The following is a 14,416-nucleotide window of genomic DNA, read 5'->3' as shown; positions in this document are numbered from 1 at the left end:
AATACAAATAGATAAATAGACTATAGTACATTGTTTGAAGCAATAAAATAAAAATTAAACCATGATCCCAAACTCTCCCTCCCTGAGTAGATCCTAATTTTATTTGCCTAAATATCTGTTCATCAAACATTACTGTTCTTTAGTTCATTCCAAATGTACAGTAAATCAAAGTAAATTGAGATGTCTTGAAAGTTGTACATACAGTAGCATGAAAAGATTCTTTATTTCCTACTTGACTTGTACATTAACCCATGTCATGCATTTAAAGTCCTTCTCTATACAAACAAATCCAATCTTTGTTCATTGTATTGTCAAACAATATGGGTCTATCCAGTAGTTTTAATACTTGTAAGAATTATACTTTCTACTTGACTTAATTACATGACCCAATTGTCCATATACTGAATGTAATATTTATGAGTAAGTTAAATAAAGAGAATGTTGTTCAGTGGAACTGTCTAGCAAATAAACATGTCTATACAACATGCAACACAAACTGTTTTGGTTATAAAACTCAACTCAGAACATATTTGATTTCAGTAAAGGTTCTTTCATACCTGCTCCGCACAGTGTTTAAAGCGACATTAAGGCACGACTTTATTTGTTGCGCCATTACAGGAACCACGGGTGAAAAGCCCTTAAGTCCTTTTTTTACCTAACTAGGATATCATACACTACGTAGCCTACTGTAGCTGTTCCCTCCAAAGAGAATTATAATATGGGAACGCTGACTAGAAGATTTGTTTCGTAAAATTTGTGTTGAAACAAATCAAATTTAATAATTATTATTTTGTATTGAAAGCTAAAACCTACACATTATTTATTGGTTGTTTGTAAGTATGAGTATTTTATTATTATTAGAAAAATGCCCTGTTTCTACCCAAAGAATATAGAAGAATGAATGAAATGGTTATTTATTAAATAAAAATATTGTATCTACATTCTTTTGGTGTTACAAAACTATTGTCTATCTATGTGAATTGAAAGTTTATTGATGAGAAGATTTGTTTAATAGTGGAAATATTTGAACTCAAAAATTATCATTAGAAACCAGATGATTTTATTTCAACATATTTGAAACCTGTTTTGACTTTTAAAAAGTAATACCTTGTTTTACTGTCATACAAAATGGCTTTGAAAAAGTATTTAATCACAATACTTTATCTGCCTGGGTAGGCATGTAATAGTGTGTAGAAATTCAATGTACTTCCGATTGTCAATCTTTATGGTGGTATTTTGATTCTAAAAGTATTGTTGAACCACAAACAAATCCCTGTTTTTTCATCAAAGTCTATTAGGAATATAAGCTGTCTCACAGAACCTCTCAAAAGAAAAGAAAATACAGTTAACTTCACTGGGTAATGAAATTAAAGTAAAAGTATCATTTCCTGAAAAAAATGAGATGCCTTTGTGTTTAGAATGTTGTGAAATAAAACTCACTGTTTTCAGATATGTTTTGTTCTTTTCCAAGGTGTTTTGAGTAATTTTAAATAAAACATTCCAATCACCTTTGTCAAGTGTAATTTGGTGATGTAATCTCTGTTTGTCTTGTAATCTTAATCTCTAGGATTAGTCAAAATCAGAACAAGGTCTTTCTCAGATAATTAATTCACTTTCATCAATGCCATAGAGTTAATCATGATAATGTAGTTTTTGTTTTGTAACCCTTCTTGACTTGAAGGCCTATTTTGGTCATTCAATCATTGTCTTTTTTGTTCTTTCATTCATACTGTATCTTTATCCTTGTCTTTATATCAAAACCCGTCTTTATTCTAAATCATGGACAATTTTCCATAATCAGAATCCCTACAGTAAATTATCAACCAAATATCGACTCCCTAAATATGAGGGAATCATTTGTTCATTCATGTGTTTGTGTTTTCATCCATTTGTTTATTGATATTATTTATTCGCTCATCTCCATCTCATTTACCTGAAACTCTTCAAAAACTATCCCAAAACCAGATTCTGTAAACTGGAGGAAACTGTAAAAAATCTATACTCCCTTATTACTGAGAGAGAGAGTATCATTTCCCAAAACTAAACTAGACTACTAGACTGTAAACCCTAAATTCTATTAACATTTTCCAAAACTAGAATGCCTCAATTCTGAAAATCACCTAAACCTGAATCTAAACTCAAAGGAGGGAAAAGTTTCCCAAAACTAGACTTCTTAAATACTGGAAGCTCCCCTAAAACCAGACTCTCTATTACGTCATGGAAATGTTCCCCAAAACTAGACTTCCTAAATACTGCAAACTCTTCCTTTAAATATCTCCAACTCTCTCAAAACTATCCTAAATTTATAAATAAAAAGATCAATTTTACAAAATTCTTTAAAATTGGATTAAACTTTAATCTGAAATCTGGAAAACCAAAAAACATTTTGGTTGAATGATGTCCAGTTTTGTGGGAGTTCACTGTCCTACACTTCCTTCTATTCACATCGGATTTTGTTGACGGTCGTCAATCCACTAGCGTGAATTAGTGTTCTGACGTTTGTAACCCACTAGGGTAAAAATTATCCATTGTTTGAAATCCTTAATATTGTAGGACTGTGCAACTAGGATTTAAAATCAAAATGACAATTTCATATTAGAAAAATTCCCTAAATATTGGTAAAGCTGGTGGTGGGTTTATACAATAAAATATAAAAGGAGATTTACACAAAATCCTCCTAAATTCTTCTTTTGTTTTCTTTATTGTCATCAATTGTCCTTTACGACTCAAATCGTAGGCTTGTGTGTTTTGTGTAAGCAAAGACCAGCTTATGGAATTCCTTATTTGGTCAAAAACCTCCGTTTAATGAATATGAAAATATTTGTTCAATAGAGGTGGTAGGTGGAAAAAAGTTTTGTTTATGTTTTTCATGTGAAAATACTGGAAATGTGCATTCATTTTCATACAGTAGTTCGGCTATAAATGAAGGCCAGATGCCATCTTGTGTGTTGTGATTCTGTTTTCCCCAATTTTATAGCTCCTTCGTCATACTTTTTCCCATCTACCCCAACCATTATTGTAGTTTGTGTTTTAGGTTTTGATTTTTTTTATTTTACAAATGATCCAACAATGGGAGTTAGTAGGGAGCTGTCAATTTGTGATGACCTACATAGGTGAAGTCAATCGATGTGATTGTTGGTTGTCACTAGAAAAAAGAAACCATCAAAACTGTGTCAAGATGGAGGAAACACATCCCAATATCCTCGCATGTGGACATAGAATAAACTTGATGCCTTTTGGTTATTGGTCGTCGTAAATGAAAAGCTATTGGCTGCAGTTAGAAGTCAGAACAGGTTGCTTGTACTAGAGGAACTTTTTTTAATACAGCCTCCACGAAAACCGAATGCCATCACATTAGAATTAAAATGTTTGCGTGAATATAGTATTGATAATGTCGAAAGGAACAGCCTTAAGAGGCTGCCTTGTAACTGTGCTAGGACAACTCCGGCCCCCAAAGTCCCACTGAATCCAGACAAAACATGTTAGGTATTACAGGACGGAATTATTAAAGCAGATCTCCGGAACCTCTAGTTTGTTAACAAACTAATATTAGTGACATTACAGTATATACCCACCAGTATGGATGATAATCTGAGTGATATTTTCACAATTTTAGTGTGAAAAGTACTGTAATGAAATGCAACTAGGAAGATACACAATGAAAATTTCCAAAAAAGTCCTTGTGAAGTGTGGAGAATTTCTAGGATTTACCACAATAAAGTGTAAAGCCTATTTACACAATTGTGTAATTTTAAATTCTTGTTTTGTTTGTTGACAATAATTGTCCTCTACCAATAAATCATAGGTTTGTGTACTTTGTGTAGGCAGGATCCGGTACATTGAACTCCTTATTTGGTAAAAAACGTAGTGCTGTACAGTACTGTAGCTGCACATTCATTTTTTGTTTAAGTTTATCTTATATGATGCGGTACGTACCATTCTATTGATTAAACAAAAAATATTAGTCCAGGAGTATTAGACTTTGAGGTAGAAATAAATATGCTAAAGCTGAATTTTTCAGGATAGGTCCCTAATGTTGTCTGAAACAACATACTAAAAGTCCCCGGGTTTCCCCGTTGTGCTTCTACCCGATTGGGCCATTTTTCAAAATGGCGGCCATCTTAAAATTATTTACCATATGTTAACAACCAGTAGGTGTAAGTAAACAATCTTGGTGTCAAAATACTCAGAAGACCCATATTTACATTCACTGTAATGGAAAAGTTTAACAAAAAATGGTCAGAAATGCCTGTTTTGACCTTTGACCCTAAATTTGGATTATCTCAATATCTCATCAACGACTGGCCGTAGAGACGTCAAAGTTGTCCCAAATTATTCAGAATGCCCAACTTTCTATTCACTTTAATGAAAGAAAAATACCAAATTCCTTTAGAAACCTTCTATTTTGACCTTTGAACTATTGACCTAGACATATTTTAATTTTATAGACATCTTGGTGATCGATAAGAGTACACAAGCGAAATTGGTGTCAAAATACTCAGAAGACCCACATTTATATTCACTGTAATGGAAAAGTTTAACAAAAAATGGTCGGAAATGCCTGTTTTGACCTTTGACCATAAATTTGGATTATCTCAATATCTCATCAACGACTGGCCGTAGGGACTTCAAAGTTGTCCCAAATTATTCAGAATGCCCAACTTTCTATTCACTTTAATGAAAGAAAAATACCAAATTCCTTTAGAAACCTTCTATTTTGACCTTTGAACCATTGATCTGGTCATATTTTATACCAAAATTGTATAGAAATCTTGGTGATCGATAGGAATACATAAGGGAATTTGGTGTCAAAATACTCCAAAACACCCATGTTTCTGTTTACTCTTATAGAAATAATGTACTGAATGCGATTGAAAGTGTTTTGACATTTGACCCTAATAATTACATTTTAATGAGAATTAGTCTATTTCGTGCCTAGCTTACCTGTATAAACCGACAATAGCCCGTGCTCTCCAGAGGGAGGGCTTAAATGCAAAAAGTTAAATTTAAGTTGACATAAAGATAGACAGAATCTAACAATTCATCAGTATGGCCATTGCCATGAGAGGTAAAATTCATTCCAAATTGCTCAGATGCTAAACAGACAAACCAAGCCCCAATTTTAAACTATATATATATGATACATTTTACTGTCTGTTTGGGCTTTAGCCTGTTTTCACTTCTTTTATTCATTAATAGTAACCAAACAAATTTTATTATTTATTTATTATTTAAGGTTAGAAAATTAGTCCTCCAAAAAATGCCACGCCTTCTCTATATGGCTAATGTCCATGTTTAAACTTTGGAGCTACACCAATTCTGAAATGTTTCCTCTTCGGCAGTGTCATTTAATATATAGCAGAGACCACTACTGGTTGATTTGACACACACTTATTGGTAAAATTGGTTTTTTTTTTCAATTGAGCTGCACTATTACATTTCTTTGTGTATATAGGTCTGGAGTACATAATTCATCTTATAACATTTTTTAAATTGTCTAAAACTGCACACTGTACATAGTCACCCACCCAACCATTTATCAAGGTCTCAGTCTAAGTCTCATTTTAGGCTCTAGTCATACCTCCGATTCTTATCTGATATGATGCAATTTAATTTTAAAAGAATTATTGCATTTATCTTTAAGATGTGAACATTTTTCTCTGTTTTTTTCCAATCAAAATTCTCTAAAAATCGAAAATACTTCAGGACTATAATTATGATGGTTAATAAAATAAGGGCATGAAAATCTGTTGAAGACCATAACAACTTTACAGTGACAATTTCTTTATAATTCATCTTGATAGATTTGTAAGAGTTTCATATTGTATTTTATTATTTAGGTGATTTGTCAAATGACACATTGTGACCCTTTGATACCTGAAATTATGGCCTCATATCTATATTGATGAATAGTATTATTCGTCCATCGGACATTTTTTTCTGGGCTGTTTCGGATAAATTTGACATCTCATGGCATGATGAATGGTGTGATATGTCCATCATGCTATTTGGGACTTAAATTATTAAATTATAATGTAGTGATTAAAGTCAAAGGTAAAAAAACATGGGTGTTTAGGAATATTTTGACAACAAATTCGCTTATGTATTCCTATCGATCACCAAGATTTCTATATATTTATGATATAAAATACTGTATTGGCCAGATCAATAGTTCAAATGGCAAAATAGGTGGTTTCTAAAGGCTTTTAGTATTTTTCTTTAACTACAGTGAATAGAGAGTTGGGCACTCTTCTTAATTTAGGACAATTTTGAAGTCTCTACGGCCAGCAGTTGATGCGGTATTGAGATAACCCAAATTTAGGGTCAAAGTTATAAATTTTTAAACCAATTTCGTATCCTATCGATCACCAAGATGTCTATAAAAATAAATATGCCTACGTCAATAGTTCAAAGGTCAAAATAGAAGGTTTCTAAAGGTTTTTAGTATTTTTCTTTCATTAAAGTAAATAGAAAGTTGGGCATTCTGAATAATTTGGGACAACTTTGAAGTCTCTACGGCCAGTCGTTGATGAGATATTGAGATAATCCAAATTTAGGGTCAAAGTTCAAAACATGCATTTCCGGTCATTTTTTTAAAAACTTTTCCATTATAGTGAATATAAATATGGGTCTTCTGAGTATTTTGACACCAATTTCGCTTATGCACTCCTATCGATCACCAAGATGTCTATAAAATTAAAATATGCTTAGGTCAATAGTTCAAAGGTCAGAATAGAAGGTTTCTAAAGGAATTTAGTGTTTTTCTTTCATTAGAGTGAATAGAAAGTTGGGCATTCTGAATAATTTGGGACAATTTTGAACTCTCTACGGCCAGTCGTTGATAAGATATTGAGATAATCCAAATTGATGGTCAAAGGTCAAAACAGGCATTTCCGGTCATTTTTTTAAAAACTTCTCCATTACAGTGAATATAAATATTGGTCTTCTGAGTATTTTGACACCAAAATTGTTTACTTACACCTACTGGTTGTCAAAATATGGTAAATAATTGTTAAGATGGCCGCCATTTTGAAAAATGGCCCAATCAGGTTGAAGCACAACGGGGAAACCCGGGGACTTTTGGTATGTTGTTCCAGACAACATTGGGGACCTATCCTGAAAAATTCAGCTTTAGCATATTTATTTCTACCTTTGGCCCTTTTTTTGTCTAATACTCCTGGACTATATTGTGTCAGGTACTGTAAAAAAAAAGTCTGATTTTCTGTTTAATATTTTGATGTTTAAAAACAAACAATTTATGATATAATTTTATAGAATCAGACATTAAGATTGAAGCCATCACTCTGTTTATATAAGTTTTTGGAATCAACAATTTTTAGCTGTTGTTAACAATTTAACTTGTGTTTGTGGAAATAATTTATAAATAAATCAACAATTTTCATGCTTTAAGCAACTTAGTGTATTCATTTTATGTAATTGACACTTAACACGATTACATAATAAAATTGTATATAGAAATTGAAAAACCTCAAATTAGATAACAACTCATCACCAACCATGCATTTGTGAAGGTCAAGGGGCGTTATGCACTTCCTGAAATAAATTTATTCTAAATATGGTATATTGCTTGCTTCAGTACTTATCCATTCCGCTGAATTTCCAGCAGGAAAAATTACAGATACTAATTTTCCGATCAGGAAACATTAAGGTTAAGATACAATGCCATTCCAGGAGATCTGATGATGCTGCTTAGACCGCGGCTCCATTCATTTCCCAAAAGAATTCTGTGTATATCACGCTTAGTTGCATTCATTATTATGTATGATTAGATGATTAGAGAAGATTAGCTTGCAGAAAAAATAATTTCTTCCTATTATCTTAATAATATGGTAAATTTGTTGACATTATCGGTTAAAACAAACATCACGACTGGCAATATTACCTATTCTTTATTTATATATACCCTTTAAAATTATCACTGAAGCAAAATTTACACATGCTTATCATCTCAGTCAATACTACAGCAGCGATCGATGATGCTTCCATCTCAGTTTCCAAGGAAGGTTTGTGATTCTAAAAATGACAAGATGTAGAAATATTATTGTATTAACTATAGTAGGCCTACTCCTGTAAATGCAAATGACACAGGTCCTATAGACCTTGTTTCCTAGCCCTACAAACAATACAGTAGAATATTGTGGGATGTTCATATGTAACCTACTGTAGGCCTAGTTAAGTACATTTCATATTACACTCTCCTAAACTTGGCCAAGGAAAAGAAAAGACCGTCATCTATGCTTTATTGACCTTTGTATATAAAAGATCTTAATTTAAGCTACAGGTACATTTAGGCGTAGAACTTTTAACTATAGTCACAAGGATCGTGAGCTATGAAGTTGCATTTTGGATGGACTACTGTAGTGTCCATTTATCATAAATGAAACTACCATTTCTGGCCATCTAGGGGTCTGAATAAACAAAATTCCCTATGTAAGTGGTAAAATTCGGTTGTATGATTTTCCCAATGCCAATCCGGGTAGAAGCTGAATTTTTTTCACTTAAGTCGTGTGGTTGTAGGGCATTTTCCAGTCCACAGAGTTGTAGTTCTGGGTGAAACTGTTAGTTGTCCTCAAGGGGTGCAGTATTTAACTGTAGTGTAATTGGTAATTCACATCCAAGATAGTGAATTGTTTTTTTGATGAGGGAATTTACTATATTAGCACAGAAAGTGGCGCACCGGAATGAAAGTGATAGTTTAAAAGTCAGTCCTTGTTTACCTACCTTCAAACACTTTATAAATGTGTTAAATTTTGATGGAAGATTGAATGATTTTTAAACTTTTTTTACTGAATATGACCATTTAAAAAAAATCAAAATACTGAGAAAAAAAAACCCATGCTGTTCCGAAATTTGATAATGGAGGAGCTACAGTAGGTGTATGATCGTGATACTTTTTTATTATGGTCTTATTATGGCTCTCCAAATATTTCCTGAATTGAGCTGTTCTTATTAAAGACCACGTTTTTAGAAGATCTTCAAAAATAGACGTAGTGTAGTTATTACAGCATGAGTAATCAATATTATTAGTGTCTATATTTGTTACTTGGCGTCAGTAATATCGCGTGGTGATCAATACAAGCTGAAAAGTTCCTGGTCAAACTGAACAGTTCCTGGTCAAACTGAACTGTTCTTTTTAATATGATGACTTTCTGTGGTAATGTGGTCATAGAAGTCCTGTGATGCACTGTACTTTATAATCATTAGTCATGCAATGTTACTGGCATGACTTTCCTAATAACACATGATACAACTATATGTTTCAGGATACATTATAGTTACAACATTTTGAATAGTGTACTGTAGATGTAGCTTGTTGGTTAACATGCTTGCCTTCCAATTTGAAGGAAGGTAAGGCGAGCAGTTTAGTTGGGAACTTTTGATTTGTAACGACCTCCAACCATTGTGGGCATGCAGAGATACATTTCAATGTGTGTCCTCGCTCCCCATTACATCATGCCCTTAGTTGCCCTTCAACATTTTGATTCAACTACCGGTAACTGTAGGACTGTTTGACCACCTGAGCCCATTGCATTTTGGGTATTTTAAAAGGCTTTTCATTGATCACCCACAGATTCAAACGTTTTTTTTAGCACGAATTTAGCAGAAATGCAGTCGATATAAACATTTTATGTTTTAATCTATTTTGAAATAAATGATTTGCACTGCAAATTTTAAAAATGTGTAATTGATGGTAACAATCTATAATACATCTTATGTAAAAGTAAATACTATGGGCCTAGTGATGGGCCTTGGGATTAGTTTTTCATCTTTAAACGGTTAAAAATGTGAACAAAAAAAGGTGATTCTAATATTTTAAGTGGCCACTATAAACACCTTGTACAGGTATATTGTTGCTAAAAAAGGAAAACAATCAATTCAGCAATGTTTGTTTGTACAGTATGTTGTTGTTACCAGCAGGCTAGAAGTAGGGCCTCAAAAGCCTAGGCCTAAGTGCGTCTTTACACAAGAACATTCAACGCAAACTATAACGTATTGTTTTTCTCTTTTTATAATAATTAAAACTTACATTTAAGACAAGATGACCAATTTAATGTTTTAAATGTAATATATAAATGCATTGTTTTTGCAAAAAGAGAGATATAGTGTCTTTAAATAATCAGGACTTTTGTAAAGTAATACCCATCACAAAAAAAACCTTTTCTATGCAGTAACGATGTGGCTTACAACAGGGCTGAAATGAAAACTTGTATTTGTTTTTATCCATCCTGAAAAGTAATACTTTGATCTGTTTTAACCTAAACTAGCTTGTGATTTCAAATCCAATGTTTTCATATCAGCTTGAGGCAGTAGTAGGTAGTTTGTTGGGGATCACCTATGTCAACATGAACATTCCAACAGGCTGAGTCATTTCATCTAGGGCTCTTCTCACAGAACCTTCTTATGTTATTTGATCTGTTCATTTCCTCAAAGGTAGATCTTTATGGGATGTTGCCCATTAACCTGTAGATTACATCCAGGGACCAGGGTTCTCCAGTTGAGCTGAAAGTAGGCTGCACTTCTGCTTAGCATACATCCTGAAATTAATTTGAACATTATTTTTATAAATTATTCTTTCCTTCTTCCACTGTTTGTACTATGTTTTAATGTTTGCCTTTCATTTCAATGCCAAGACAATTAGGTCATTTTTGGAAGGGAGCCTTATGAATACCATTATTATATTAGGTTCAATTTTTCAATAGACCTATGTTTCTACAGTAGTTTGACCTTTTTACGGAACTTTCATTAACGTCCTGTTTTTTATGGAGTATTTAGGACCTGTTTCTGCTGCATACCAAATAAGCAGTACTGTATTTGAAAAAAACATAATTTTTAGACATGATCACATTTCTGCTGAATTTGTAATCCCAAATAATCATTTACATTAGTGGTTGATCATTGACGTAAATGCAATGGTGATCAAGCGGTCAAACGTTCAATCTGTCTTATCAAATAACCATTATTTTGCGTTACATTTACATTACAGCTAAAAGTTGCACAGTGATAATCATTTTAACATTGCATCCTAACACTTAATCAATTAATTTACCTTAATTAACCCTTATTTTCAAGCTACCATTTTTAACCGGATTGGATATTAAAAATGTGTCCTGTTTCTGTTGCCAAGAGATTGGGTGGAATTTATTCACAAACGGTTTTTCGCAGCAGAAACAAGATCTTAAGTTATTATTGTACCAAGACAACAAAGTTCTTTTCTTGCATTATATTATTTATGTTCATTATCAGTTGTATATTTACAGTATTATGCTACTCTGTATTTCGCTTTATTATTTGTGGAAATAAATATTATTATTATTATTATTATTATTATTATTATTATCTTTACAAGCAAGGACCAATGTCCTATCAATTTGTATAATATGTCCTGTGTTGGTCTACCAACCAATCACTACACATTATGTGTGTTTGATAAGTAGTGATGTCCTGTACTGAATAACAATGAATCAAATCCCTTTGTTGTGAGTCATAAAGTGAAATGATCTCATTATTTGATATCCCTAGGATGTGGTACTGTATTAGACTAAACCCTGGGAGGACATCAAGTACACAATGGGCCTCCAGCAAATAATGTTAACTGATCTTTATAAATCAAACTAGCAGTTTACTATCCAATGGACATCCACCATCTAACAAATTCATTATAATAACCTCTTTGCAACAATTGATTGTGATAAATTAACAATCTTGTTGAGACTGAGAGGATCTTGCACTTTGTGGATATGTGCGGTTTATAAATCTTATTATCTTATCTTATCTTATCATTGGACTGTTGCAAAGAAATAAATTCTTCAAAACCAACATTGTATTATTTATTTATACTGGGTGACCTCTTCAGTCAAAGACTAGTGGTTGATTAGTGGATGTACTACAGTAGTACTATTACACCAGGGTAACCCCCCTTCATCTAAAAAGATGTACTAGGTTCTTAGTCCACATGAGCTAGATGTACACTGAACCTACTGTACAGTACAGTTTATAGTTCTTATCCGAGACGACTCGTTCTTCCACCTCAACCATGGAGCGACCCTTACACGGTTCCACTGTCTTAACCGCTCCTTTAGGAGGCGATAGAACAATAGGTTACGAAGAGTGTACACAAAATGCAGTTAGTGCAGCAACTATACTGTATTGTACTGCAGCATAATTTTAGCAGGGTACACCTTGCTTGAAAATTGTAATAGCTTTTAAAAGCCAGATTTAAAGTTTCTCATAGTTATTTGAAGGGAGTTGTAAAATAAGTTTACAACTCCCTGGTTATTTGTGGTTAAAAACCAAGATAATAAAGTAAAGTATTTTAAACAAAAGGGAACAATGATAGTGATACAGATGTTGGAAGGAAATGATGTTCTTGTTAAAATGTCATGAACTCCATCTGGGATACCAAGTCTGGACCCTTTTATTGTTCTCATGTGTGCAATTGACCTGTCAAAATGGAAGTAGATTTATTCCTATTCAAGTCACAAGGTTTTTTTTTTTTAAATTTCTGTTAGCTCAGATAACAATCTCTGGTGAAACTTGTGTTAAACATGTCTCCAATATTGCTAAAAGTGTGCTACTGCAGTTAAAATACAGTCTGTTCCTACAGTAGTTCACCAAGCTTCACTTGTGATCCTGGAAGGCACTTAAGACCACCAATAATCTCCCACCCCGCTACACTGTTTCCTCACCCTACTATACACTTATCTTCCTATGCCCTTTCCCAAACCCTTCTCCTCTCCTGCACCTTGCTAGATTACTTTCATTACTTCCATTTTAACCCAATTCATGTTTCTCACTCTGTATGAAAGAAAATTGCAAGTATTCAAAATTGATTTCTTAATTAATAATAACATTCCATTATGATTCAATTCTGAGTTATAACTAATTATTTTTGTTTAATTTATTGATTTTTGCAGGTGGATATACAGGTGATATATATTCAAATTCTAATCTGCGGAATAAGAATGATTTATACGAGTACAAGTTCTCAAATGGACAGTGGGTGGAATGGAAATTTGAAGGAAGGTAAGGCAAGCAGTAATAGTTGGGAACTTTTGATTTGTAACAACCTCCATCCAAAACTATGTAATTGTGCGCATGCAGATACATTTCAACGTGGGTCCTCGCTCCCCACTTTTTAGATCGACGCATCGATTGATTTAACCCAGTTAAGTTGTCGCAACCCGCAAGCTCCCTATTAAAAGGTCTCCTCTCCCCACGATATGCAGTATCGTAATCTACTTATTATTTTGGATGCACAAAATGTACTGTATATCCTGAGTGCTTAAATTTACCATTAGTTCTACTACTACTAGGCATTATTGTTGGTTCTTAAGTGGAAAAATGCTGCAAAGGGCAAAGGGCAACATAGGGTGTGCTATTTAATATTTCAGCCATTGAAGATACAGATCATTGAGTTTTTGTTACATCATCAATATATATATTTTCATGAAAACCAATGGGCAGGTCATACAAAGCAATTGGAAATGTTTTCAAAGTATGATAGGTTAGTGTAAGTAAGGCTTATATAACAAACAGTGAGGCTACAGCCAACTAGTACTAAATGAACACTCAGTTGATTTCTTAAAGGTTACCTGTAATCAGGTCATTTCTGTGACTTCTTGTACCTGTGTACATACAAGTAGAAACATGAAGTGAAATGATTTAGCAAGTTTCCATTACGTCTTATCAATACTTTTATTTTCTCTTTATACCTGCAATTTTAACCCAAGAAACAACTACTACTATTAGTAATTTCCTATTCATGCCATTTAAGGCCTACCTGTGATGCCTATGGCCATACAGACGTACGTACAGCACTGAGTTAAAAGGAAAAGCCAGCGACTATTTTAATTTAATTGACGTCATTACATAAAGGAAACTTATGTCCATCTGTTTTAATTAGAAAGTTTGGAATTTGAAATGTCTGTTATAAATTTCAAAATATATGATAGCATACTGTATGTAGTAACTCATAAATCAATGAGACTAATTAGTAAAATAGCTATAGCTTTTTAAATCCATTATAAGCTTTGCTAGGAATTTATATTGTAATGTTGCATTCTATATTTATACATAAGCTTAGATAAAAATATGTATGTGAATGAAAAGTATTATAATAATGATTTTTTTCTGGTTTCAATGATCTGAATACTGCTATACTTTTTCCACCTTGGATTCTGACAGTGACACCCATACGTTTGCCACATGGATTTCTAATATCTGAAATTCCTACTAGAGACGCAACACAACGACGAAGAAGCAATGCAAGCGAGTTACCCAATCACAAGCGACAGTTCGAATAATCCATCATTTGTGATTGGTCAAATCGCAATACGTTCTGCTTAAAATTTGTTTGCGTTGCATCTCTAGCGGGAAGCATTAGGGTTCGATGGTG

General features: G+C 33.1%; 2 protein-coding genes across 2 annotated transcripts in view; one reads left to right on the top strand and one right to left on the bottom strand.

Moving 5' to 3' along the window:
- The window catches only part of LOC144835077 (leucine-zipper-like transcriptional regulator 1), a 55,836-nt gene that overhangs the window by 3,061 nt on the left and 38,359 nt on the right, over positions 1 to 14,416 (top strand). Inside the window, exon 6 of the mRNA XM_078690101.1 lies at positions 12,936 to 13,044. Coding sequence (XP_078546227.1) covers positions 12,936 to 13,044 — 109 coding nt within the window. The remainder of the gene's footprint in view (positions 1 to 12,935; positions 13,045 to 14,416) is intronic.
- Positions 1 to 14,416, bottom strand: part of LOC144835098 (uncharacterized) — a 38,457-nt gene that overhangs the window by 13,962 nt on the left and 10,079 nt on the right. The window lies entirely within an intron of this gene.

This window comes from Antedon bifida, chromosome 2, assembly GCF_963402885.1.
Source record: "Antedon bifida chromosome 2, ecAntBifi1.1, whole genome shotgun sequence".
Lineage (NCBI taxonomy): Eukaryota > Metazoa > Echinodermata > Crinoidea > Comatulida > Antedonidae > Antedon > Antedon bifida.
The sequence above is the reverse complement of the archived record's forward strand: the minus strand, read 5'-3'. Positions and strand labels throughout refer to the sequence as shown.